This window comes from Drosophila elegans, unplaced genomic scaffold (genome assembly GCF_018152505.1).
Source record: "Drosophila elegans isolate 14027-0461.03 unplaced genomic scaffold, ASM1815250v1 contig_814, whole genome shotgun sequence".
Classification (NCBI taxonomy): domain Eukaryota; kingdom Metazoa; phylum Arthropoda; class Insecta; order Diptera; family Drosophilidae; genus Drosophila; species Drosophila elegans.
The window spans coordinates 9,918,694-9,944,344 of record NW_024546167.1 but is presented as its reverse complement, the minus strand read 5'-3'; the positions used below and the strand labels follow the sequence as shown (position 1 = coordinate 9,944,344).

The 25,651-nt window shown below is 38.1% G+C and overlaps 3 protein-coding genes across 6 annotated transcripts; 2 read left to right on the top strand and 1 right to left on the bottom strand.

Annotated features, from left to right (window-relative positions):
- Positions 1 to 179: 179 nt before the first annotated feature.
- On the top strand, positions 180 to 22,575 carry LOC108138826 (dorsal-related immunity factor Dif). Of its 4 annotated transcripts, XM_041710184.1 has the most exons (7): positions 7,923 to 7,986; positions 14,677 to 14,727; positions 15,931 to 16,533; positions 17,001 to 17,383; positions 18,153 to 18,228; positions 20,567 to 20,674; positions 21,537 to 22,575. In XM_041710184.1, exons 1-7 carry the CDS (start codon positions 7,938 to 7,940, stop codon positions 22,295 to 22,297), a joined length of 2,031 nt encoding a protein of 676 aa, XP_041566118.1. In that variant the 5' UTR covers positions 7,923 to 7,937; the 3' UTR covers positions 22,298 to 22,575. The 4 variants fall into 4 exon arrangements, with proteins under 4 accessions (XP_017116817.1, XP_017116818.1, XP_041566117.1 ...); XM_017261328.2 differs by lacking the exons at positions 7,923 to 7,986; positions 21,537 to 22,575 and adding an exon at positions 180 to 524 and having other exon boundaries at positions 18,153 to 20,616; XM_017261329.1 differs by lacking the exons at positions 7,923 to 7,986; positions 21,537 to 22,575 and adding an exon at positions 5,816 to 6,338 and having other exon boundaries at positions 18,153 to 20,616.
- Positions 22,314 to 25,525, bottom strand: LOC108138828 (putative E3 ubiquitin-protein ligase UBR7). The gene is made up of 2 exons (XM_017261331.2): positions 24,553 to 25,525; positions 22,314 to 23,029 (listed from the first exon to the last, which is right to left on the bottom strand). Exons 1-2 carry the CDS (start codon positions 25,391 to 25,393, stop codon positions 22,653 to 22,655), a joined length of 1,218 nt encoding a protein of 405 aa, XP_017116820.1. The 5' UTR covers positions 25,394 to 25,525; the 3' UTR covers positions 22,314 to 22,652.
- On the top strand, positions 23,111 to 24,207 carry LOC108138829 (radial spoke head protein 9 homolog). Its single transcript, XM_017261332.2, has 2 exons — positions 23,111 to 23,605; positions 23,668 to 24,207. Exons 1-2 carry the CDS (start codon positions 23,258 to 23,260, stop codon positions 24,163 to 24,165), a joined length of 846 nt encoding a protein of 281 aa, XP_017116821.1. The 5' UTR covers positions 23,111 to 23,257; the 3' UTR covers positions 24,166 to 24,207.
- Positions 25,526 to 25,651: the final 126 nt, after the last annotated feature.

Below are 25,651 nucleotides of genomic sequence, written 5' to 3'. Positions count from 1 at the left end.
CCGAATTCACCACACAGAGCTTTTGCTAAAAAAAACTCACCACGCTGGCAGAGTGTGCGCAAGCAGAAAATGCTTTCGGCCCTACGACAACTTTGCACGCTGTTGTTATTGCTTTTTGGGGGGTGGCTGGGCGGTTGGATGGGTACTGTGCAGGGAGTGGTGGGCGAAAGACTACTCTGCGTGGTGGCCAAGGCGTCGGCGGCTTCATTAACGGTTCGTCGTTGCTGGCAAACGGTTCTTCGTCTCCTCAAAAAAATCACCTGAAAAAATACAAAAAAAAAATTACGATTTCGAATTTGTAACGTCAAGTCAATATCCAAAAATGCTCATTAAACTTAAGATTAAGTAAGCAAAATAAATTCAACAAAAAAATTGCATACAAAAGTGTTTCAGTGTATTCCTGTGGGAGTGTTTGTGATTACGAAAATTTCTAAACGAACATAAAAATTCAGAAATTCAAGCTAAATTTCGAAAATCAAGCAAAGCATATTGAATTATTGCCACGGCTGGAAATTCTGATTTAGGTGAGTTCTGCCTATAAATAATCTTGTGCTGTTCGATTACAAAATTCCGATTTGTTTATAAATAATTAAGAACGTATTTCGCCTAAGCCAGAGCATCAATGAAATTGGGTTTATCCCAGCCGACCTATTAAAGCCCAAACAGGTCTTTGGGAATATCTTACTCATATTTCGATCTCAGTTCCCAGGTGCTTACGTCTTGGGGAAAAAGTTACTTAATTACAAAAATTAAATCATCACTCAATCATTTTAAAAATCTACGTCACTTTCTGGTGACCTGTTTTGCGGTAAAGACTGGAACGCTATTAAAACCAATAAAAAGAAAACAGACGTGTTAACTGGAATCAAGTTGATCAAAACGGCGCGCGCCTCCCATTCCGAGAATTCGTGCTACCCGCTATTACCTAGAAGTCTGCTTATATTCCTGGAAAGTAATTTATTAAGGGAGTTAAAAGGGCAACCATTTAGTTGCATTTTGACATTTAAAATTGCCTTACAAGTAATTGATTATTATTCTTAAAATAATTGTATTTATTCTTTTGAAAATTTTCTTATAAAACCGTTTTAATTAAAATGAATCCCTAAGTAAACGAGCTTGAATAAAATTATTTATTATTCTATGTTTTTTTATTTGGATCAATAATTATAAATTTGGTGAACTTAGTTTATACCTTTAGTTAGCAAATATATAAGAAACTACATAGAATCGGATTTAAGTGAATAATTTTTGTCAGTTGTTTTTTTAATGATAGTGTTTTACCATGTTTTTGTTCCTATCGACGGCATTGTATCACACATGAAAATCACACTATAATATATTCTTAAACTCCTAAACAAAATAAAAACCACTTTGCAAAATTTCATTATTTTAAAAGATTGGCGTCATTAGTTAAACAGATGACACCAGCCATTAAACTGACCTTTGAAACAATAATATATTGACATTCCTCGACCGGAAAAATGCAAACAGACATGCTCATAGGAAAATAAATGTAAATTATTAGAATTGCAATCGCAGATGAGGGTTTAGTTCCAGTTTTAGTTCTAAAGAGAAATGCCAATAAATTCTAATCCCACCCCGCCCACAAGCTTCTCTTGCTTTACAAATCGCTGCGAGATTAATTAATTAGGTGCTGTTTACTCAGAATGTTGCTATTTTGTCTGTGGCTGAAACCTGCCGATGTTGTTTTTATTCTCTAAACGGCTAAAGCAAAACAAAAGTGTCATGTATCTCCACTTGCGTCTGAGTTACCGTAGCTTGTGAAATGATTTAGTCTGTATCACCAAGAGTTGGAAACGGACAACCTTGATATGGTCACAAAAAATAATGATTACACAGGGAGAAAAATGTTTAATTTCTAATTTGAAATGTTTTGACAAATAAAAGATATGAATTTGCGGGCAAAGCATATACCTTATACCTAAATATTAATCTGATTCGGGAAATATGTATGTTTAAAGGTTATAAGACCTCACACAAATAATAACTTGTTAATTTTTCTAGCCTAACATTTTATCAAAAATTAGTTTTTCTTGAAAAAGTATAGTATTAATTCAAATAGCATTTAATCCGTATTAATTAAAAATTATTTTTGAACAAATCTTTTAACTCGTTTAAGCCAATTATTAAGCGCAGATCATTTTAGAAAAATAAAAAAAAAATTTATGCCAGTGTAAAAAATGCAACAGGTACAACAACCATCTCGTTGGTAACAAAAACTCCGCGTTGCATGCGGAACTCCTGCAGTTACCAATTATGTAATATGGCGCAGCAAAGTGACTGGGAACTGGATTGGCAACCCATCCCCCCTCACCAAAATTTCCCCCCCTCTTTAGAGTTGATGATCGGCGTTGAGCTCTCTTTGCGTTTTGCTCTCAGCAGATTTCCGGATGGGCAAACACCGAAACACAGACGGCATAAGGCCCCAATTGAAAGTGATTGTGTGAGCGCGGGACACAATTGTGTTTGGTGAGCCGCAGAAACCACGCATACGTATATGTGTGGGGTGATGATTCATCCGCAATTCGGGGAATCCAAAAGCCAATCAAGTGCCGCAAAACCAAAAACTAAGACAAGGCAGACAGACAGGTTTTTATTTCACCTCTACGTTTTCTTTTTGTATGTCACGACAAAATAATGCCAATCCGTAGAGTATTTTCTTAACTCTCGAATATGTTTATCAAATTGAATGCTTATTAAACCGAAAATAAAAGTACACTTAAAAAATTGTTCACTTATGAAAAACTGTATTTTGCAGTTTGATTTAAATTAATTATATCGATTTAAGTAATTTAATTAAAACAACAATTTGTTTGACTTAATTTTAGCGATTGACAAATACCTAAGTTCAATTTTCTTATAATTTTTAAAATTAAAAATATCGCAGGCAGAAAACAAAATTTATCTACAGTGTCACGAATAGTTTGTTTTTTGCATTAGCTCTCAAAATCTCTTTGGGCTTAAGAACACAAAAAACCTTATGATGGAAGTCATAATAATACTTTATTAAAATTCTTTATCGAAAAAAAAAACACAGACTCTCTATTTTTATATTCTTTTGCTGTTGAGCTTCGAGTTGTGACGTATTGTTTATGTTTTCGACGCAATAATTACTCACTGCTAATTCGCATACGTTCAGCTCCCCACGGGTCAATTAGAGTGCACTTGTTTGGCGGAGGGCATTTTGAATTCGAAGCAGTAAGCTCAGTCATGTTTTTATACTTCTTCTTTTATCATGTTTTTGCTGCCGGGCAAACATTTCGAGTTCGTTGGTAATTTTGCCGCTCGTGTTATTGATACGGACCCCCTAACACCGCTTCCGTTCCCTTATCATCATTGTTACCCGGCCGAATGTCTTGAATGTTAATGCTCTGCGCGCTTTGTTTCTCTGGTTTTTTTTTTGAGGGCGACGGCGACCTTTCGGTTTGACTCCAACATTGCAAGAAATACATTTTTACTGAAAAAAAACGAATTTTTTAATAGTAGTTTTTCTATGAATTCGGTTTTTCGGGGATATGTACTTTTAAAACATTTAAAACACCCTAGGAACTGATACTTATTTTCAATATAAATTAATTTTTGAACAATTTTTATAAAATTGAAATCTGATTTAGATATGTTTCAGATTTACCTTATATCAAATATTTCTTTCATTTTATGAACGTTTATAAAAGTTTGAAAAGAAGAATATCTTTAAATATCAATAAGCTTTCTTAAAAAGTAAGATTTCTCAAAACTCTGCATCATTAAAAAGAAATCGTTTCACAAAAAAACTAATCCTTTCAACAGATTTTAATTCAACTTTGATTTTTTAATTTATTATTATTCAGGAAAAATATATATATATTTTTGTTTTTTGAAATTTATGTGTGACTTTTTTCTTCGTATTTTTTTAAGTGCAGATATGTTAGCCTTAAACTGGCGCTGACTGAAGAGGAGCTATAAAAGCGGCAGCAACAACAAGTGGTTGCTCAACTATGCGCTCCACTGTCACGCCACCCCCCAACTTCCCTCTTTGGGGCTTGGCTTTATTTGTCTGCAGTCTCTCTTTTTCTTTTTCTCTTAGGCTTTGTCCCGCTCACGCGTGTGACCTTGAGTAGCCATGTGCCAGAATTGCAGGAGTCCATTTGGGGTGGGGGGATGTCTTTGGGTTTTTGACATCTTCCCTCTTTTTTTTTCTCTTCTTCGGCGAGCGCATAAAACAAGCTTAACAAAGAGTGCGAGATTTCATGACGTTGGCTCTACTACGTCACTGCATTTGGATTTACCATATATGGCATGTATTGAGTGTGGTGGCTTCCCCGATCGCAACTGAAACGATTTCTATTCTTGGCACAGTGAAACACATTCAAAATGAAATTGTCATTAAAGACAAAGAAGTTGAACATATATTTTATTCCAAATTCTGTAAGCCATTTAAAGGTTTAATTATTTATAAAAAATTAAGACGAAAATATTCATTACCATATATGAAATCAAGTAGATTTTGAGTTCAAAATAATAATAATATTTTCCGAGTCATTTTTAAATTATAAATAATATAGTTTCTGTTGCTCTGGGACTTGCATTGTTATTTTTTAAAATCATCAGGTATTCTTATTTTTGTTGTAATCCTATATAGACATAAATTCCGGCCGGCAAATTGGCTCAAAAAATGCATTTGAGGCCCAGACCGTCCCACGCAACATGGAAACTTTGTTTTTAGTATAAAAATCTGTGGGCCAACAGAAATAAATTTTACTATTTTCATTCAAGCGAAACAATAATGAAATATTTCTACCCGATTGCCAATGCTAACTGCAAATATTTTCCCTCTATGAATTTGCGCTGCACTTGTGTTTATTTAAATGACTAAAATCTGTCGATGCAATAGTAGCCAAAAATTGAGTTAATAACTCAGTTCGACCTTAGACGTTGGCGAATATATTTTCAGTCTTTTTGGGGAATTTTGCTTGCGTGAATTAGCAACGTTATATGGATTTTATAATTTACATTAGGCGAGGGTCGAGCTAGTTTCAGGTCTGTCAATTCCTGGGAAAATCAATAAAAGCTGTCATACCTATATTTATCAAATATATCTATTGTTATTTATTTGGCGAAAATCGGAAGTGTAAATACACGTAGCCTAAAATTCGTGAATGAATTATTTTGGAATACGCTTCTTTTTGTTCTTATCTGATTTTTTAGCAATGAATCTCTTTGATCTTGTTTTGTCTAGAAACGTGTTCATTCTTAAAGAATTTAAAGCATTCTTTGTAGTTTTAACGTTTATTTAATGAGAAAAGAGTTCATGTGAAATAACATCTCAGGGATTCCAAAATTTTAATGGTATTTCCGAACCATTCATATCAATACGTTTTCATTCCCTGCAAAAAAGTACACATTTCTTTTTAAAGGAATCAATGTTTATTTATAGCCGAGAATCGAAATTTGAACACCTGCAGAGCGTTATAAAAATCTCAACACTTTTCCAAATCCACTTAAAAATCTATCAGTTCTTTGCGCCCGGTTACGTCATAGGAACGCACTCGAAAAATAATTATAAAAGAAAACAAACTGTGGAATCAGCAAAACGGAAATAATAACAAATAAAGGAAAAGTGAAGCAGGTCTGAAAATGAAAACACAATTGGGAGCCACCCGCAGCAGTGAGCGTCATATCAGCTACAGCTCACTTTTATCAAGCATACGTATCAAGTATACGTACCGAGTGCAGGCGATCGCTAAGAGCGGCTAGCTAAAAAACCGAAGCTATGCCGAAGCTCTCTTGCAAGCGAGAGTGAGCCGGACCGCTCAGTTCCAATCTGAACTTGCCCGTCGACGGACGCGATCGAACCGCCAACTTAAGCTTGCTATATATGTATATAATATAACGCATATTGTGCAAGTCGCACGCGACTATATATATGCCTGTGTATTGGTTAATTATACGCAACAACACCACAACTACAAAGTTAACTACAGATGTGTGTATAAATCAATGTCCGCTCTTAACAGGCGGCTGCAGTGCCAATAAAAAATTAAAAATATAAAAATACTAGTATACCTACGGCGTTTGCTGGGGTAACTTTTGTTTTTGTTTTCAATTTCTTCACCATTTTTGGCGCGCCTTTTTGTGAGTGAACCGCGCGCGCGATAAGTCAGACAAACAAACAAACCAAAAACAAGGGAATCATAAAAAACACATTTAATCAATTACACGTGTCGACCCAACAAAGAGATAATTCGATTTTTGTCTCGCCAAGTGCATGCGGATCAAGAAACCAAATTCAATCAGAAAATAATAAAATTGTTTTAAAGCAGACCATTCCCCAAAAGGTTAGAATCAATAAATTACTTTGAAAACAAAATCAGCTATTCTATGGCGCAGTTTGTAAAGTCCCCCTGTCTATAAGTCGTCTTTAGAAACGTACAGGCAGTATAAACGTATACACAAGCAGCTTCCCGTATCAAGTTTGATTGCAATGACACTGCAAGAAATCGACAACAAACAGCTAAGCGCAACTCATAAATTATAATCCCAGATACATAAATAAATAAGTGCCTATTTAATGCGGGATGTTAATTATCTTAATGCCACACGTAATGAAAATTGTATTTATAAATATGAAAATAAAAGTTACAAAAAACGCAGTTGGACTGTGTTGTATGTAAAAGAAAACAATATTGCTATTGTGCTTAAATAAAATTTATTATTAAATAGGAATTTTTTGTGATCAATTATTGTTTTATTACTTTACCATCCCGTTGTTTTATAAATTTAAACTGTGTACATAAATTACAATCAATGTGGGTTTTTTTTTTTAAATAACAATATTGGAAAAATAATGTTTTTTATTGTATACTATTTAAATTAAACTATTGTCATTTTAAAGTGACACTTTTAAAACGAAATGAATCATAAAATATACAATAAAACAGAATACAAATTATCTTTAGTCTCAATTCGCGACATGTTCTTAATTAAAAAAAATAATTTTTTTATTTTTGAATATGGGAATATAGTATTTTTTGGACTAAAAAACTTTTTCTGCTAGTGTAATAGCAGTTTTCCAGCTGAACAAAAGTATAATATATGTAAATAAAACCCACTACAATGAAGTAGGTTGACTGCGATTTATTAAAAAGTATAATACTCAGGTGGTATTAAATAGTAAATCAAGTGCTGCTTTCCTGGTTTATTGCCGATTGCAAAATATGATTTACATACTGGATCAGATTTCGTAGTTTTTTGTACATAACATATGCCGGAACTGTTCCCCAGAGTAGACATTTCCTCTTAAATGCAATAATGTATACAATTAAACACTGTACAGAGCTTATCGCAAAAAAGTTTTGCTAATTGCCTTGAGATGTGCATTTTATTTATTTACAAGTGAACATTTTGAGCTGATAGACGATAAGTATTATGGGCAAACAAAATTCAGTAGAAGTATTTAGTATTTATTGTTTAGCTACATTTACATCCATGTCTTATCACAAATGGTGATCAGTTCAAGGGGAAAATGTGTTCTTAGGAACAGGAACCTCAACGACCAAGATTTCAATATGCGAAATAAACCAAGCCAAATGCAAATATTTATATTAACGTAATGTAAATATTTTTACAAGTGAAATCGGCGCGGAAAAAAGTTTATAAAAATTTGCTGCGGCATCTGGAAGATTTCGTTTATTTCATTTGTAATCAAAGGAATATACAACCTGAACGGGCAACTGGATCTGCAATCGAAAGACACGGAATACCGTAAAGTCTTAAAGACTTTTGCCTTATCCGCACGCACACAGCCGGACAGTCGGGCAGTTGGGCAGTCGGATCCCATAAAAATAGAATGAAATGGAACAGTCATGGTCAAAACTTACTTAAATATCGATTTATCTGTGCCCAGCCAGAAGCTATCTAACCTGTATTAACCGGGCATGAGCTGGGCGATGAACCGATGGCCAAAAGGCAGCGGATTTGTTTTCGGTAATTGTTGAAAGCAGAACACAAACAAAATCCACAATTTTCACACCTATTGATCAATGTGTGTGGGTTTGCTTACATACAATTTAAAGTCGCAGCCATGCAAATAGCTATAACTTTTCCATTTGTATTAAGCAGACTTGTTTCGAATCGAATGTAATTGTAAATTCAATGGCCACAGTCGCAGATGCTTGGTGGGAATTTAAATGCTTTTGAATTGCTCAAGGCGTGTGGTTTTTGGAGTTAATACTAAAAGAATAAGTTATTTAAAAGTTTATTTATTTCATATTTATTTTTAAAATTTCTACGCGTTAAACCAATTTGGCCAACTCAATAATATGTATAGTTTTTTTTTATTTAGCTTAATACCTTGTTTTGTTTATCAAACATTTTAAATAATTTATTTAAAGTACAGATTTTGACACCTTTAAACGATATTCTCTTTGAAGATTATTTCAAATTAATAAAACTTTTTATTATTCTTAAATCGATGACATTATAAACTTTGCACCTTTTTCAGTTAACTGATAGAGCTGCAACTGTAATCAGCAAGTGAAAATCCCCAGTCGTGTTCCTATTTTATTTATTTATTTTTTTTAGTGTGCGCGATAACCCCGCGAAAAAATAAATATGTACTCTAATTGTACAATTTTTTTGCTTTTTCCGCATGAACAAAAACCAAGAAAACTTTACATTGATCTGTCATTCACATTTACACCCCCACCCTAACACCAAGTTCCACAAACAATTCAAGCCACCCCGCCAATTTTCACAAACAATGGAAAAGCAGAATCCCATTACGCATACGCCATGTTGTACCGAATCTAAATTGATTGAATCGTGAAAAGTTTTATAGCAAAATAATTAAATGCTGCGGTTTCTTCCAATTTTCGGTCATCGCGTGTTGGTTGTTTTTTTTTTTGGCTGAAATAGAATGTGTTTGCGAGCGTTTTGTCTTGGCCATTAGAATGGAAATTGCTCCAACGCTTGGGTAAATGAGGTCTGGTGCGCTGGTTCACTGTGGTGTGGTGTGGTGTGGTCTGGTTCGACATTCTGGAATTGTTTTGGCTTGCTTTGGCATTATTTACTTGACTGCAGAAATGCTTCCTTTGATTTGCTTGAAAGACCATGAAAATCGATTGGATGTACAATTTAATTTTTGACTGCTGTAATGAACGACGAGCGAAGCACAGCCAAAAATGTAACCGTATTAATTGTTTTTTAATTAGTTGGGTACATTAACAGTTTTCAGGTGGCACGACACACCAAAACAAAATTCCAACAAATACTTGCAAAACATAGCAAGCAATTTGAACGACTTTTTATGTTCACCATCATAAAAAAGAACACAGACTGAAAATGTATTTCGTGTTTATGGTTTCACTGGTGTTACTGACTCACAAATGTGGCCAAATTTAGCAAAGGTTATCGGAAAGTGACACAAGTCTACAAAGTATACGTCTGGCGGCATCTATAGCACACACTAATCTTTCACTCATCCACTCTAATTTCGTTTATAATTAGCTGGGAAACTCTTGCTGGGATTACCCATTGATAGGCGTGTGGAAAGCCTTATCAAAAACAGCTAATCCACTGGAGGCACGTGCCCTCAGCTAACAAAAAACCATTTGAGCTGGCTGCCTGTACAAGTAAAATAACAATTTTCTGTACATAAATGTTGCAGCAATCAGCACTCAAAAATTCCATAACACTTCAGACGGGAAGAAGGAAAAAAAAATGATTAAATTAAAAGCGGAAAGGGAAATAATCAAATATATGAAAGATTTTCGAGAAATATGATATTTTTGCGTAGAACTATTATGCATTAAATGATTTACTTTTTTTTGTTAAATATTTTAAGCTCTTATATTTAATCAAATAATATTAGCTATTTCTAGGGTATTGTTCCAATGTATTTTCTTCTGATTGACATGTTTATGCAGCCTTTCTCTTTACTGCCAACTCAGGGTTAGCTTTCTTATCATTGATTTATACTAAATATTTTAACACCTGAATAGGTGCAATATATATAGTATACCCCACCTAGATTTCCTTTCTGTTAGCAACAAATTCAATCGATTGTGACCTCAGCAAACTTCTATTCGAGGAGTAAACAAACATTAGCTATTTATATATGCAGTGCATAGAGGAAAGCCAAATGGATTTCCTGCAAATGACAGCGGGGGCATGGCCGGGTGAAGGACACAATGAAAGAACTAGAGGAAAATCATAATTTTCAACGCTTATTGATTTTCCCGGGGGCAAGGTTTCACATTGCCTCAGACAATTTTATTTTTACTTTTTGGCGACAGGCTGAATTTGTTGGGGAAAAGTTTTTTATTTGAATTTAATTTTTGTGCACATACCGAATATAATGCAAGGCACTCAGGACTCAGGATTCAGGACACTGGCAGGACCAGGCACGCACACGCACACACACACATGTCAGTTTAAGCACTTGAGGTGCCAAATGGGAAAACGTGGGGATGGATTGGGGCCAGTTGTCTGTGTTTGATGTACAAATTTTGTGTGTGCGACTGGGTGTGATTAGGCCATCAGTGGGTGGGTGAAATGTGTGTGTGAGCTTCAAGATTCAAGCTTCTAGCCATCCCATCTCATCATATTCCCCCACCCATTCCATTATTTTCTTCTATTTAGCTGTGTGTTTATTTTCGGTTCAGAACACGATTTTCCAATCGATTGGGCCGTGACAGGGTTCCAGCTCCTGAAATATGTATTTTACTCACACGGCCAGCATTACTTTACCAACATAGAGGCGATTCAGGGACCCAAAGCTAGCGTAATTCAAAACCCACATCTTCATGCCCAATGCCAATCTATTTTTGACAAAATTTAATTAACATTTTTCTTTTACCCAACTCACTTTTTATTCTGCCGGCGACATCCTTCCCCGTTTGCTTTATTTATGCATCAATTTGTAGCTCTGATTTATGTTGCCAGGAGTTTGTTCCCTCCTCCAGTAACGCCCTTCTAGCCTAAGCCTAAATGCGAATTTAATTTGTTGGTGTCGTTTTTTTTTCCTGTTTTAAAATTGGTAGCCCGGTCTGTCTTAAAGTATTATTCAGCTTAATTTATGCCCGATTCGAGGAGCTCTGGCAGAAAAAGTAACTTGAGGCCAGACGGGAAAAATGGTGGGAGAAGGTCCTGAAAAAGTGGGTGGGCTATGGAGATGAACCAAGCAATTACGCGTTTTAAAAAGCTTCTTGCGTTTGAGGCACTTTATGAAGTCTAAAAACTTAAGCCTAAGAGCCATGGGAAATGCGATTGGAATATTGCTATTTTAAACAAAATACTTTAATTTTTATAAAATATAACGAAATCTTTCAAATCTTAGTTCAGGTTTTTTTCTGTTTATATTGATTTTATTGAATTTTCTATGGTCCTAGATTTCTCCAAACCAAAAACCATTTCTTAGCTACACAGAAATGCTAAACCAAAAGGGATTCAAAAAGCCGGCATTCAAAAGATTCCATTAGATTAAGACGAAAATATACTTTTCCCTCTGACAACAAGCCGCTTTTAACCAACATTTTGCAAAAGGGCTAATTGACATACTTAAAATTCTAAATTTGTATCTTTTGCGTTGAATTTAAGCCAATTAGCTTCTCCATTAGTCTGAGTTGCTATTTTGAGAACGCCTTTTTCTCAGGCCACTAACGACCGCAGGATTAAACCTATTTATGTCCATTAAAAAAGGTTTTTTGTACATTTGTTTAAAATACTCAAATGCACCATTTGCTTTAAGGAAATGGTTAACAATGTTGAATGTTGCTTGGCAACCGAGATAGTTAGGAAGTTTTGTTTCTTTTTTGTGTGTGTTACACTTGAGTTGCTTTATTATTTATGCCCATGAGCAGGACAATCGATAAGGTTCAACTTATTGCCACCCCTTTGCATAAAAATTTAAACGATACCGCAGTAATGACCGCTTTCACCCCTCCGCCAGGATGTCCTTAATGCCCGTCCTGTTGCCCAGAGTGTGTGTGTGTGTGGGTGTGTGAAATTCTGTGTGTAAAAGAGATTAGCGGGTTAAGGGAAGGCGAAGCTGCTGTCAGAGGCAGTTAAGCCGCAGCTAGCGGCACCAACTTAAAAGTTTCCTGATGTCATTGGGAACCATGTCGCCTTCTACACTTAAAGAAATACAACATTTTTTTTTATAAAAAGAAAGAAAGAAATACAACGTTTTTTTTTTATAAAAAAAACATATTTATTTAAAAGTAAGCAGATCAATGTTTCGTCATCATAAGGTTAGAAATAACAAAAGAAAATTAAACTTTGCTGTGATTTAAAGAAACTGTATTGTAAAATAATGTTTTATAAAAAGAATAAATATTTCCTATAGAAAATAATGAAAGATTGTAAGCAATATATGCAAAAAAATATTTGTTATGAAAATAATAATTGATTGATTCATTAAAATATGGAACTTCTTAATTCTTTGAAGTCATGGCGCAAAATGAATTCTTACGTTAAAAAATTTAAGTATGATATAAAGAACAACATATAACTTCTGATTAATGTACTAAATATTTTGTTATGCAAGTGTTTTGGCGGTGGCCACCGCTGCCAGAACAGCGACCCACATTTACTTACTACACAGCTTAGATGTTCGACGCACGTGAAGGGGGTATGGGGAGGTAGACCTATAAAGCGTCATGTGGTTCGTAAACAAAACAAAAACCGTAGGATCTGCCTTCACTGAGGCAATGGTGAGTGTAAGCGAGTGGTGTGAATTGCAAAAGAACCAAAAAAAAAAAACGGAATGACGGGAACAACAACAGCAAATCCAGTAGCGGACAAATTGTTTTTGCAAGGCTATAAATGTAAACAAAATTAACATATGCAAATTTTTCAAGCTCCCACGTGTGTGTGATTGTCTCTGTATAAGCGATTGTATTCGTGCGTGCACAGAAACAAAATAAGATCTCAGATGATCAATGTAAAGATATTTTTTCAAACATTTTAAGTAAATATATGTTTAAAACCCAAACTTAATTTCTGATTTTAATTATCTATACACAAGTTAAGGCAATAAGAATTTTTTTATATTTAAGTTTTGAAACAGTACTCCATTTTTCATAATCGAATGCTTAAAAGAAATAATAAAATGCGTATATCAAAATAAATTATGAATATCTATAAAATTAATGGCATTTAAATCACTGTGCCCTTATTATAAAATACATAAAATATCCAATTTATCCAATTTTCTTTAATAAATAAAACTTATATATATTTTTCTGTGCAGTCTACGTGGGCTTGACACCATCGTTTGACATTTAGACAAATAGGCTGTCCAAAGGCAAGTCTTTTGGCTGGATTTTATCTTTCAGTGGCTGAAAGTGTGTGTGTGCTCTCCTTTTGTTGAAAAGTTGAGTTATGTGCAGAAAATGCAAAATACTTTCGGCATATGCTGACTGCAGTTGCGGAAAAGAGATGAAAATTGAGAAAATGTGCCGCAAGGAGTGACTTGTTTGGCCTTTTTATGGCTAAGACTATTAAATTCACATTACACAGACATTGTTATTATCCCCTTACAAGTGACTAACAATGATAGCCTTGATCGATGCGGCAGTAGCCGGTATTTGAATACTTAAATAACGAACGAAGGAAGAAGACTGCGGCAAGGAAAATTGTTAGCAGTAAAGCCATATGTTTGCCTTCATTATAAGGGAACGTAGGATAAACAAGGCCAATTTGCTAAACAAGGATTCTGAGCTTACAAGCTCTTACAAATATTTACAGCAGTTTATCAATTTAAAATGTTATAATGCAAATGGATTTGTGAAACTTACTTATTTATTCTTTGAATTTGAATTATATAAGCTCTAGAACAGAAATTAGAAAACCATTAATGTTTATTATTTATTTAAAATGCCGATACGTTCACCAAACTAACTAATTTTCCTTGGTAAGGGACGTGTATACCCATGATAACCCTATCAAAAAATGGCATTCGATGACATGCTGAGAGATTCCCCAGAAACACCTTTTTTTTAGATTAACACCAAGCCGCAAAAGATTTCGTTATCAGCCAATTTTTGGGAAACAACAAATCACAAAGATTGTGAAGCGTCTTGAGCATTGAAAGTGGGTTTTTCTTCTTTGTAAATCAGATCATGATTTGATTTCGAGTATCCCACCATACTTTGGGCTCTTGTGAAACATTTGGGAGTTTACCAACCTCAATAAACTTAAAGTTGGCATTTGTTAGTATAATTAGAACTTAGATTAGGGACATAATCTTAGCAGCGTCACAACTGTATTTTTCCCATCTCAATGGGTCGGAATTAATTCAAGTGATTATAGAGATAATTTAATAAATGATTACAAACATATTTTGATTTATTTGCAAGTCTATATATTTGAGTAGTAGAATTTATAAGTACCCATTATAATTTTAATCGAACAATGAAAATCTATTATCTGTGTTCTTGAATGTGGCAGGAACTGTAATCCGTTTTAAAATTATCTAAGATAATGTATATTTTTACAGCTTATATAAAATGGAAAACATCGATGATTGATTACGTCAAATTGTAAAAATACATCAACGTGATTGTATAGACAAAGGAAAAATCTATATATAAGCTAACAGATAATAATATATCATTGCCTAAATTAGCTAAATGCGAAAAGTTAATGACAATCTATCATTGCTCTTATTTTCAGGCAATCAACAGTGTAATCCAATGACTGAGGAGGAGGTTTTCGGCGATTTACGTATGTATAAACAGCCATCAATTTATTTTTGGCACCTACTTACTACCAACCCCAATTAATATTAACATAGCCCCATAGAAGCGAACTGCCCCTTTAACCCAATGCCATGGTGAAAACAGAGCTGGGACTCTGGTTAATGAATAATCTGTGGGCATAAGTCAATCGACAATGCGTTTAATTAGGCCAGGCAGTGAGCATCAGATTTGTGGGGAATTTTTAGTGGCTAATTGAACATTGTTATTGCTATAGCCACGGGCTAAAGGCGTTGGTGTTGCTGTTGCCATCCGAACAAAACGCCAGCAGCAACAACAAATATCGGAGAAAAATGGCATAATAAGTCTAGCAAATTGCTGCGCAACTTTTTGACGTCAGAACTCGTCATTGCATAGTCGACATCTGGCAATAACACAGTTCAAATGAAATTGAAGGAGGAAGCCTTCCACCCATCACCCTTTCGCAGAAAACAATGGCAACCTAATGCCTTTCATATACGCATGATAGCGCGTAGTGCGTATCGAATGGATACAAGATTATCGTCACACACGCGCTTTTCTATTTCAATTTGACTGGGTAATTAATGTAATATTAAACAGATTACTCTTTGTAAAATTAGTAGAAAAGCTGTCATTTAAATTTAATAAAAAACGATTTGTCTGGGTAATTTATGTAAATTGGAAAGAGGTTGAGATGTGAAATAATTTTAAATTAAAAATGCCGTCACTTTAATAAATTCAACCATTTGTCTGGGTAATTTATGTAAATTGGAAAGATGTAGAGATGTGAAATAGTTTTAAATTAAACATGCTGTCACTTAATAAATTAAATAAAATACAATTTTACATTAAATTCTTAAAATATTGTTTTTTTTCTATAGAAATCCATAACGTATATAAATAATAATTTTGATTTTGAAACTTATTCAGAGCAGAACATAGTTGGAAATAGTTTATGTATATCTAAAGCGCAATATTCTTTAAAAGTAAAAATTCTCTGTTTTATAAAATAAGATATTTTTATAATTAAACACTTGTGTGTGGGTGTGGCTACTTTCGTAACTGTCAGAGGAAATGTGAACGCATGGTTACTCCATTTAATCCTCGACGGTATTTTGTGCTTCCTTTTCTAGTTTCCTTTCCTAACCTTAGCTAAATTGTTTCTGGCACTCTGACTTATTGATTTTTGTGAAATACTTACGTTCCCCAGAGGAAATTATCAATGCCAGCATGGAGTTGAACGGTGGTGCCACTGGAGACAGCAGAGTGGGTGGTGTCACTAGAGGCGGCCAACAGCACATATTATCGCAATCGACCTCCTTGCCGGTAATGCCGTCGCACCTGCCACTCCACCTACAGAACCAGAACCAGGGCCAGAACCAGAATCTAAATCAGAATCTGCCCAAGCCAAGTGCCAAGAGTGGACCCCACTTGCGCATCGTGGAGGAGCCGACGAACAATATAATCCGCTTTCGATACAAGTGCGAGGGTCGCACCGCCGGCTCGATTCCGGGCATGAACTCCAGCCCGGAAAATGGCAAGACCTTTCCCACCGTCGAGGTGTGCAACTATGACGGCCCGGTCATCATCGTGGTGTCCTGCGTGACCAGCGATGAGCCGTATCGCCAGCACCCTCACTGGCTGGTCAGCAAGGAGGAGGCGGATGCCTGCAAGTCGGGCATTTACCGCAAGCGCTTGGAGCCCCAGGAACGGCGACTGGTGCTCCAAAAGGTCGGCATCCAGTGCGCCAAGAAGCTGGAGATGCGCGACTCCCTGGTGGAGCGGGAACAGCGAAACGTCGATCCTTTTTGCGGTAAGTCCTCCTAAAAGAATTTAAGTTTAAACATTTATTACAAAAATCATATTAAATTTGAAATTATTCATTTCTTGAATTATAAAGCCGATTTTGGGTTTCCGCAAGAAATTTCACAGTCAGGATTTAAAGCTATCCGCAAGGCAACTAGAATCAAATTATTTTTTTGTAATATTTAAAATATTGGATTTATTGTATAATCTTTTGGTTTTTTAACTACACCACGAAAAAAGTTCCTAAGTTTAACGAATATCGTTAGCGTTATTTTATAAACTAAGGTAATTTTCAAAAAATATTGAATTTGATTTTATGTGAGAATAAATCTTATTCTATACAGATTTCTTCTAATTTGCACATATATTTATATTAAAATGTCTCATAAGAAGAAAACTAGTTTTTTAATTTCTACATCCTTTTTTATCCTGAGTTAAAATTGGTTTTAAAATTTTTTCTATAATTTTGTGCAGCCAAATTCGATCACAAAGACCAGATCGACAAGATCAATCGGTATGAGCTGCGCCTCTGCTACCAGGCCCTAATCCAAGTAGGCAAGACATGGGTGGCCCTGGACCCCGTCGTATCCTCACCGATCTACGGCAAGAGCAATGAGCTGACCATCAACCGGCTGTGCAGCTGCTCGGCCCAAGTGACCGGCGGTAGCGAGATCATCATGCTGTGCGAGAAGATCGCTAAGGACGACATCGAGGTGCGGTTCTACGAGACGGACAGCAACGGACGGGAGACGTGGTTCGCCAACGCCGAGTTCCAGCCCACGGACGTGTTCAAGCAGATGGCCATCGCCTTCAAGACGCCGCGCTACAAGAACACCGAGATCACACATAGTGTCAATGTGAGTGGCATCGTAAAATTATAGTTATTTTTTATATGGCAGGTAAATCAATTTTAAACAGGAAACGTAAGCAAAGCTAAAAATAAGTTATTATCTCTATTATCCAGTTAAAGCTTGACTAGAAATGCATGTCAAGCGGCAATTTAAAATGTATATACATATATTAACTCGAGCACTTTGCGGTTTTCTATTTTACGGATTTTCCACAGTTCTTGATTCATGCACACACCCATTTTTAAAACAGTTAACTTATTATTATAATTGTTTAAACTAAGATAAACATATAAAATCGTTTACAATAATAAAATATAAATATTGGAGTTGATATTATGACATTTATTAAAATTTATCTTTGATATTAACAGTTTCGGTGAACTTTATTAATCCATAATTAGATTGTAAATTATAAAGTAAAAATTATCACTCTTGTTTGTTACCTAACTAAAAGTATTCAAGGTTTTTTATTACTTAACAAACTAAATGGGAGTATAAAAAGTGTTTAAGATAAAAATAGCTGAAAGTCTTTTATACATTTTAAAATTTGACCAAGAGTATAATTCGTTATGATTTAATTTCAATAATTTATAAAGCAACGTGATTATTCTTACCTAATTAAATAACAATAAACTAAAGGGGGTATAAAAAAGGTATAAGTTATATAATTATTTACTTATTTGTACACTGAAAGCTTAAGTATAATACTAGGCTTTCGCCTACATTTTAATATAAAAAAGAAAGTGACGCTTATTCCTCGTTTTTATTTTTATAGGTGGAGCTAAAGCTGGTGCGACCTTCGGATGGAGCGACGAGTGCCCCGCTGCCGTTCGAGTACTACCCGAATCCAGGTACGGTAACCTTTGCCCGGCTCCAGCGAAAGCTGAAGCGTCGCCAGGAGCTGGACGTGTTCCAGCAGATCCTTTCCCTCGACAGCGAAACGACGGCCACGAAATACTCGTGCCCACCGATGGACTTGGAGGAGGACAACAATACGGTTTCATCCGACGATCAGCAGAGTTCCGGAACTCTTAACGAATTCGAGATAGCGGTGAAGAAGCTGCAGATGCGTCAACGGGGTGAATCACACGAAATGGATGGGGGCACAGTCACCGAGTACACGGACAACGACAACGAACCGGACATGGAGATTGAGCTGGAGGTGCCGCAATTGCTGCCCCAACTGGCGGACGACTGCACCCAGACATCCACGCCCATGGACGAGATCTTGCAGCATCCGCAGCTGCAGTCGCGTCCGCTGACCAATGTGGACAAGATTACCGAGTGGATGAAGAGCAGCGAGTTTGAGAGAACGGATAGTTTGACGGTGGAGAATGGGGATACCCAATCGCTATCGAATAGCACGGCCCAAACAGCTTTCACCAATGTCAGCAGCTTGACGGCCAATACGACCATAACGAATCAGTTGGATGAGGAGGCCCATGGACTCTTGGCCAGCGGTTCTCGCCGGGATACCCTCGAAAATCCGGCCGTGAAAGAGCTGCCCGATAACGAAAAGGAACACGACATGGTTTCGGCCAGTGCACAGGCCTCTGTGGATTTGGATGAGAACTTCGATGAGACAGCCACATATACGAGTCTGCAGATAGCTTTTAATAATCCCATTAAAATAGGCCTGCCCAAGGAGAACAAACAGGGCGTTCAGATTTATCCGCCCTCAAATCCGTTTGGCCAATTGGATGATGACGAGCTGGTGGTTCTGAGAAATCCACCAGCTCCGCGGATTAAAGTGAATGCTGCCCAGACCCCAGCCACGCCCCCCCATTCACCGCCCCTGCCGCTGCCACCGCGAACTCCATCGCCCGTTTGCGATCAAAGACTACCGCCCTTGCCGCCGAAACCGCAGCGAAATTCCCAGGACCTGAGCAATGTCAGTGACTCGATGTCTGTCAGCCGCTCACGAAATGGCAGCCTAAGTTCCGCTAGAACCACACCTTCGCCCATTATAATAATGCGTACACCCGATCAAAGTCCCACCAAAAGGCAACCGACGCCAAGTGTTTCGCCCAAGAAGCGTCAGGGATTCTTTTCGAGATTCTTTACGCGCCGCAAAAGCCGGGCGGACGATGAGGAATCCCTGACACCCGGTGGCAGTCCCAATAGACAATTACCCGTGGGTGGATCCAAGGCCACCACACCCACCGGCAGTCGGGAGCCCAGTGTGGCGCACTTTTCTTTGGGAGATCCCAATCGCAGCTCCACACGATCCATGCAACCGCTGGGGAGGAATGAGGGCAGAAATGGCAAGCCAGTGGGTCGAAGTTCAAGTAGTGTGTCGGGAAAAAGACCCGCCCACCTGGATGCGGATGTGATCCACATACCGCTGAAGGGAGGCGACAGCGAGAACAGTTTGCTCCGGCCGGAGAGCTACTCGAACGCCAGTACCCTCAGCTATGGACGACCGCTGGACAGGAAGACCCTGAGCACTCTCCAGCTGGCAGATATTCCCATAAGTGATGGCCACATGGAGTTGATAGCCATTGCCGATCGGCAGAGTATCAAGAATCTGTGCGAAGGCGCCTACGGTGTGGTGCTGGATCCCAGTGTGGATCTCTCCGAGGCGGAACACTTTGCCCTCTATACCACCAGAAGTCCGGAGCCACCGTTTGGCGGGGAGTTGGGCCAAGATGGTGGGGCAACGGGCGGTGGGGATGCGACGGATTTCCTCAGTGCGGATGAAATAGCTCGTCGGCTGGCGGAGGCCAATGGCTTGGAGTAGGGATATGGTGGAGATGAAGGCGTTACGGGTAACTGATTTGAGGGTAAACAAGAAAATAATGCAATTTTTGAAACAATTTTAAAGCATTTATTTAGCAAAACAAATTGCCTCTTAAGCACAGGGTAACATACAATTTTTTAAAAATAATTTTTAGAAAAAGAATAGTAAGATTTCTTAATTTCTACCATTTTTTTCGAATTCATTATTTTAAAACGCTTCAAATGTACCATTTAATTTGTAAAAATCAAATCAGTTATCCGAAAACCTATCATCAGTTAGTCCAAAACAACAAAACACAAATGCATCTGCAAAAATACCTTTTCTAGTCGTCTTTTCTTTCAGTATTAATTAATACCTACAAAACTTTCTAGATAAGAAAAAATTGAGTACGCTCACCGAATTTGAAAATAAGCATTTCTAATCTTCTGAAAATCCGAATATCTTTGTAGAACTCCTCACAAAGCACAATCGTCTGGTGACCCAAAAGGCGGTTGAAAGCCTAAAGCGCAGTCTCATGAGCACCGATTTATATCCATCCAAGCAGGTCAAAACGTCCAGTAAGTTCTCGAGAATAGTCCGCATTTATTACTGGTGCTGGGTTCTTTTGTACAAGCATTACATCAATTTAGTTCCTAGAAACACACATCTATCATACAGAAACACACAAACTCATTTCTCGATTGTCACATTTCGAGTAGCGAAAGTTGATTGTGAAAATTCACATTATATAGTACAGGATTTAATACCATGTGGACCAATGGATAAAATTGTTGTCCTACCCGGAATTGTTGGCAAATGTTAGGCCGTAGTTGAAAAAAAATATTTGGTTTTTTAGGCCGTTCGAAGCGAAAATATTTGTTCTACGCACTTTTAATGTAATACAATTTGAATAATAAAGGTTTTTTGGTAAAAGTGATTAACTTTAAATATTTTGTAGAATTGATTAAATTTTTTCAAAATTTTTTTAAATACTCTTGCCCTATAAGTTAGAAGTGAAATTTAAACTTCTAAGATTAATTAAATATAAATTAACCTTATAGGTATAATCCTAATCCTATTTCGTAAATATATTAACCAAATGAATGTAAAATCTTTGAGTAATTATGGCAAGGGTATTTGAAACTTCGGTCCACCGGGGTTGTGTCTCCTCTTCCTATTTCGTTGTCTAGCTTTTCTCAAGCTCCACAATAGCCACAAAAGTTGGACATCAAATAATGTAAGTTGATATTGCCTACCTGCAGTCAAGTTGATGTTGTGGTTTGCTGTTGTCCTTTTGAGTTTTCGCAAATTGCTTTACTTTCACCTTAGTTTCGCCTCAATTATGTAAATGCTTTTTGTGGTTTACTGTTGCGTTCATTAACGATTCCTTTCGTTGCCATTGGAAACATACGGCTAATATTGTTGTGTTTATTTTTTTAGGCCCCTATCCGGTGGTTCAAACTCCACAAATGTCGACCACAATACCGCAGGCACAGATGTCGCCGGGCTTGTCCATGATGTATCCTGGTGGAAGTCCCAACTTCGTGCCCGATATCAAGATGGAAAACGGATTTATGGATGTGGATAGCCGGAGTAGCCACTGTCCATCGGTGGAGTACAATTTCCCATCGCCTCGGTCGAACTGTAGTACAGTGGATAGCATTCCGCCAATGCAAATGGGGCAAAACAATAACCATCTTTATCTGCCAGAGACGTCCAACTTTCCCATCAATGGCTGCAGTCCAACGCGTTTCAGTGGTGGCTCCATGACCCCAATTAACAATAACAACAACATAATGATGAGCAACAATAACAATGATTATTTGAGTCTCAAAATGAGTGCCATAAGCTTACCGCAACAAGGGAATTTGGACATGAAGCAGGCATTTCCGCAAAACCAGCAGTTCCAGCCTCAATCACAACCTGAGCAGCTTCAATATGTAGTCCAATCCCAGCCAGAACAGTCTCAGTACCCGCATCAGCATCAGCAGCAGCAACAGCAACATCAGCAACAGCAACAGCAGCTGCAACAACAGCAACAACAACTGCAACATCAGCAACCACAGGCAGACGCACCCCTCCAATCGTTCAGTGATCTTATCTCCAGCACCATAATGGATCTGTCGACCATCGACACCAACGAACTAATCCAGGGCATTGATGCAGAGCTTAACAGTTTGGGATTGCAGACTTTTAAATGAACAACAACTTTGCTAATTACTTATGTATATATATATATATTCATAAAATATACCAGAAATTAACCAATTAGAGCTATGTGAAGAAGGTCTCAGTACAATTCAAGATTAGGTTCTTACATAACTCTAGTTCACCGCAGTGTACATAAATATTTTGGCTAGATAGCATGTAAAGGGAAATGCGAATCTCATTGCCCGATGCCTTGTTACGACTTTTCATTATTGATAAAAATGAATTCAAAATAATAATTGCTTGTAATAAAAGATAACTTAAGAATTTACATGCTGTATGTATGTTTTGTGTTCATGGGAGCTGGGGAATGTGGGTAATACTATAATAATTTAGTGAGCTAGCCGTTTAGCGGCAGAAATAGGGCTGACCCAGGCTGGCATTATTCTCATTGCGCATGCCGGCAAAGAACCGATTGATGTCCTCCTCGGTTACAACTTTCTTGCTGGCGGCGAATGCCTGCAGGTATTCCTTCAGCTTGTCCTTCATGCGATTGTACTCAGTAATCGCATCGATTTGCTGTGTCCGGTCGATGGAGGCCAATGCCCGAATACCTTGCTCATAGCTGGAATTCTCCTCCGCCCGCTTCATGCCGCGCTCCTCGTACGTCTTGGCCGAGTCCTCGGCGTCAAGCAGGAACTCCACGGCAAGTTCCTTGTACAGCGACAGGCATTCGGGGCACTGGCAAAGCGATTTGCGCCAGTCATTAGTCCAGAAAGCGGCACCTTAATCAAAGAAGGGGTGAAATGGTTAATCAGTTGCTGAATGTGAGTACTGCCAAAGTGGGCCTTACTAAAGGGTAGAGAATAGAATTGGCTATATATTATTACTTTTGTATTATTTTCATTACAAAGAAATCGATAAATTTAGTTTAGAGATTTCTTTCAAATATTCTCAACATTTAAGAAACCCGCTTGTTCATACACTTCCCCTTAAAATTGTTAATATCGACCATGAATCTAGAGTACTTCAGCGAGGGCCTCGACTGCCTGATGTACTGCGGCATGAAGCTATCGCCGGAGCAGCGCATTTTGATTGAAAACTCGTTGATTGCATTGCAGAATGATAACCGCTTTTCGGGCATGTATCTGTGGGGTCGCATTACGGCCACCAAAAACGATTACTACATTGCCTTTGGCTACACAAACGATTGCCTGAAGGATCGCAAGTATTTCTACAGTTTGGATCAGTTCCAGTGGCAGCTCTTGCCATTTGTCCAGAGCCCCACGATCTTTCAGGCCACCATACTGGCGAGGGAGCCATTCATAGGGGATCCCAGCCTGATGTCCTATGTAGAGCTAGTGAGTTGATAACAGGTTATACTTCGTGTGTTTACTGAAATTGCTGCATTTACTGCCAACAGGATCCAACTTTTGACATTGTGGGCAATCAGGTGGCTGGCATCGGTCGCCCCGAAGTAGTTAAGCTAAAGGAAGAGGAAAGACTGGCAGCCATTGTGTTCATCATTACCGAGGAGTGTGCCATTTGTCCCCGTGGAGCCTTCTACAAGATGACCGATGGTCGTGTGATTCCTAACCAGATGTTTCGGGGCCTAAATGACCTGCAGATCGAAAATCAATCATATTACCAACTATATCGTCTGCCCCGCAATGATCTGAAAGTTAATTTGGCCAAGAGGAGCGACTATAACTATGCTATTGACTTTCTCGACACCATCGACTGTGTTATACCGCTGGGTCAGTCCTTTGCACTGAATATGCAGAGGAACGAACGATTGGTGATAATCAAATCGTGTCTGTGGATGGGCATGACCTTCTTCCACAAAATGAACTCCCATAAACATGGTTTCCTCTACCTGGGCGATGGCAAGAAGAACTTTGACTTGCTTTTCATGTATTGAGTTTGATTTTGAATAATAATTTCGGTTTTTTCTTAAAGCATATAATCATAGACTGTTGTTTAAGCTGAGAGGTAAGGAAATCTTACTGGTGCAAAGCTTTCATAAAATAATTCTATACCTCTGGGCCTCAGCTTTTTTTGATCTTAAATCATTCAAACTTCAAGCTAATTGTTAGTAGCGCTACATTCCTCTGTTGCTTGAAAAAACAATTGGCTTTGCAGTGTCAAGGAACTAGAATTGCTAAAACATTTTATCAATTCTTTAGTTTTAAATCCTCGTATTGCATTGCCCTTCTTTTAAATTAATAACTGTAAAACATGTTTAATATACACGTTCTAGGACCTTTTTCTTTTAATAAATTCTACTTTATAAGATCCCTTTACTTACCCTGGTGCTCCTTGGTTGGTTTGGGACGACGGCAGGCCTCCAGTTTGGCGCGCTTCTGGCTGGGCTCGCCCTCCTCCGCTGGAGATTCGTCTTCAGGAACCTTCATGATATCGCAGATGCTTCGATCCAACTCGTTCTTCAGCTGCTTGTCCTCTGCCTCCGGCTTGCCAGCCTTGGCACTATCCGGCGCCACCGGTTGCAGGGCCAGTCCAGTGTAATCCTTTAGGAAGGATTTGGCATCCATGCAGCCATCGCAGATCATTTCGCTGCAAGAATCCAGCCACTTTTCGCTGGAGCCGGGCGCCTTCATGTGCGGCAAGTGGTACCAGTCCTCGCAGATGGCGCACTGCAGCATCACCTCCTCGACGGTGCGATCGGGATCGGGATAGGGCCGCTTGCACTTGCAGTACAGGCCCTGGAAATTCTGGTTATACAGATTGCCCTCGTTCCGGGGTTGAACACCCTCGACCTGTGGATTCAGGGAGCATTTGCCCAGTCGCTGGGTGGGGCAATCGCAGCGGAAATTCCGTTTGGTGTAGAGTTCCACCAGTTCGTGGTGCTCGTGGCAGCGATAGGAGCATGCCAAGCAGATTCCTGCAGCCTTGGCCAGATCCTCGCGAGCCTCGGGACAGCAGGTGAGGCAGGAGTAGAGCGCCTGCCGGCCAATGTGGCCCTTTGCATACGTGCAGGACTTCTCATCGGAGGCGCCCAGCACCGCGGCATATTCGTCCTCCAGTTCCTTTTCCTGCTCCAGGACATCCAGCATCGTAATGGTCGATTGCTCCAGCGGATTGGCTTCCTCGCCCTCGGCAACACCAGCTGCGGCATTTAACTCGCTCATTTTCAGAGTTTAACTAATACGATTTAGCTTGGCTTCGTGTCAATTCCAAGAAAGTGCCGGAATGCGCTGCGTTTGGCGCGATTGGATGAAAATTGCAAATAATTCAACCACCAAAAATTAGAGATGCACAAAAACAATTTGTCTATGCGATACTTATCGGTTGCAGTGCTGGCAAACCGATTCGTACAGCGGTTTTTTAATTACCGTTTGGAATGAAAAGCTAGATTTAAATACCCAAACTAGTAGCAGATATAATGA

Bases quoted from the DNA above. Each gene is read 5' to 3' on its own strand.
- LOC108138828 (XM_017261331.2), bottom strand. From the start codon at position 25,393: ATGAGCGAGTTAAATGCCGCAGCTGGTGTTGCCGAGGGCGAGGAAGCC. The intron at 23,030-24,552 runs GTAAGTAAAGGG...TCTTTGATTAAG, and splicing joins ACCAACCAAGGAGCACCAGG to GTGCCGCTTTCTGGACTAAT.
- LOC108138826 (XM_041710183.1), top strand. From the start codon at position 7,938: ATGAGCTGGGCGATGAACCGATGGCCAAAAGGCAGCGGATTTGTTTTC. The intron at 7,987-14,676 runs GTAATTGTTGAA...TCTTATTTTCAG, and splicing joins AGGCAGCGGATTTGTTTTCG to GCAATCAACAGTGTAATCCA. The intron at 14,728-15,930 runs GTATGTATAAAC...TACGTTCCCCAG, and splicing joins GGAGGTTTTCGGCGATTTAC to AGGAAATTATCAATGCCAGC.
- LOC108138829 (XM_017261332.2), top strand. From the start codon at position 23,258: ATGAATCTAGAGTACTTCAGCGAGGGCCTCGACTGCCTGATGTACTGC. The intron at 23,606-23,667 runs GTGAGTTGATAA...TACTGCCAACAG, and splicing joins TGATGTCCTATGTAGAGCTA to GATCCAACTTTTGACATTGT.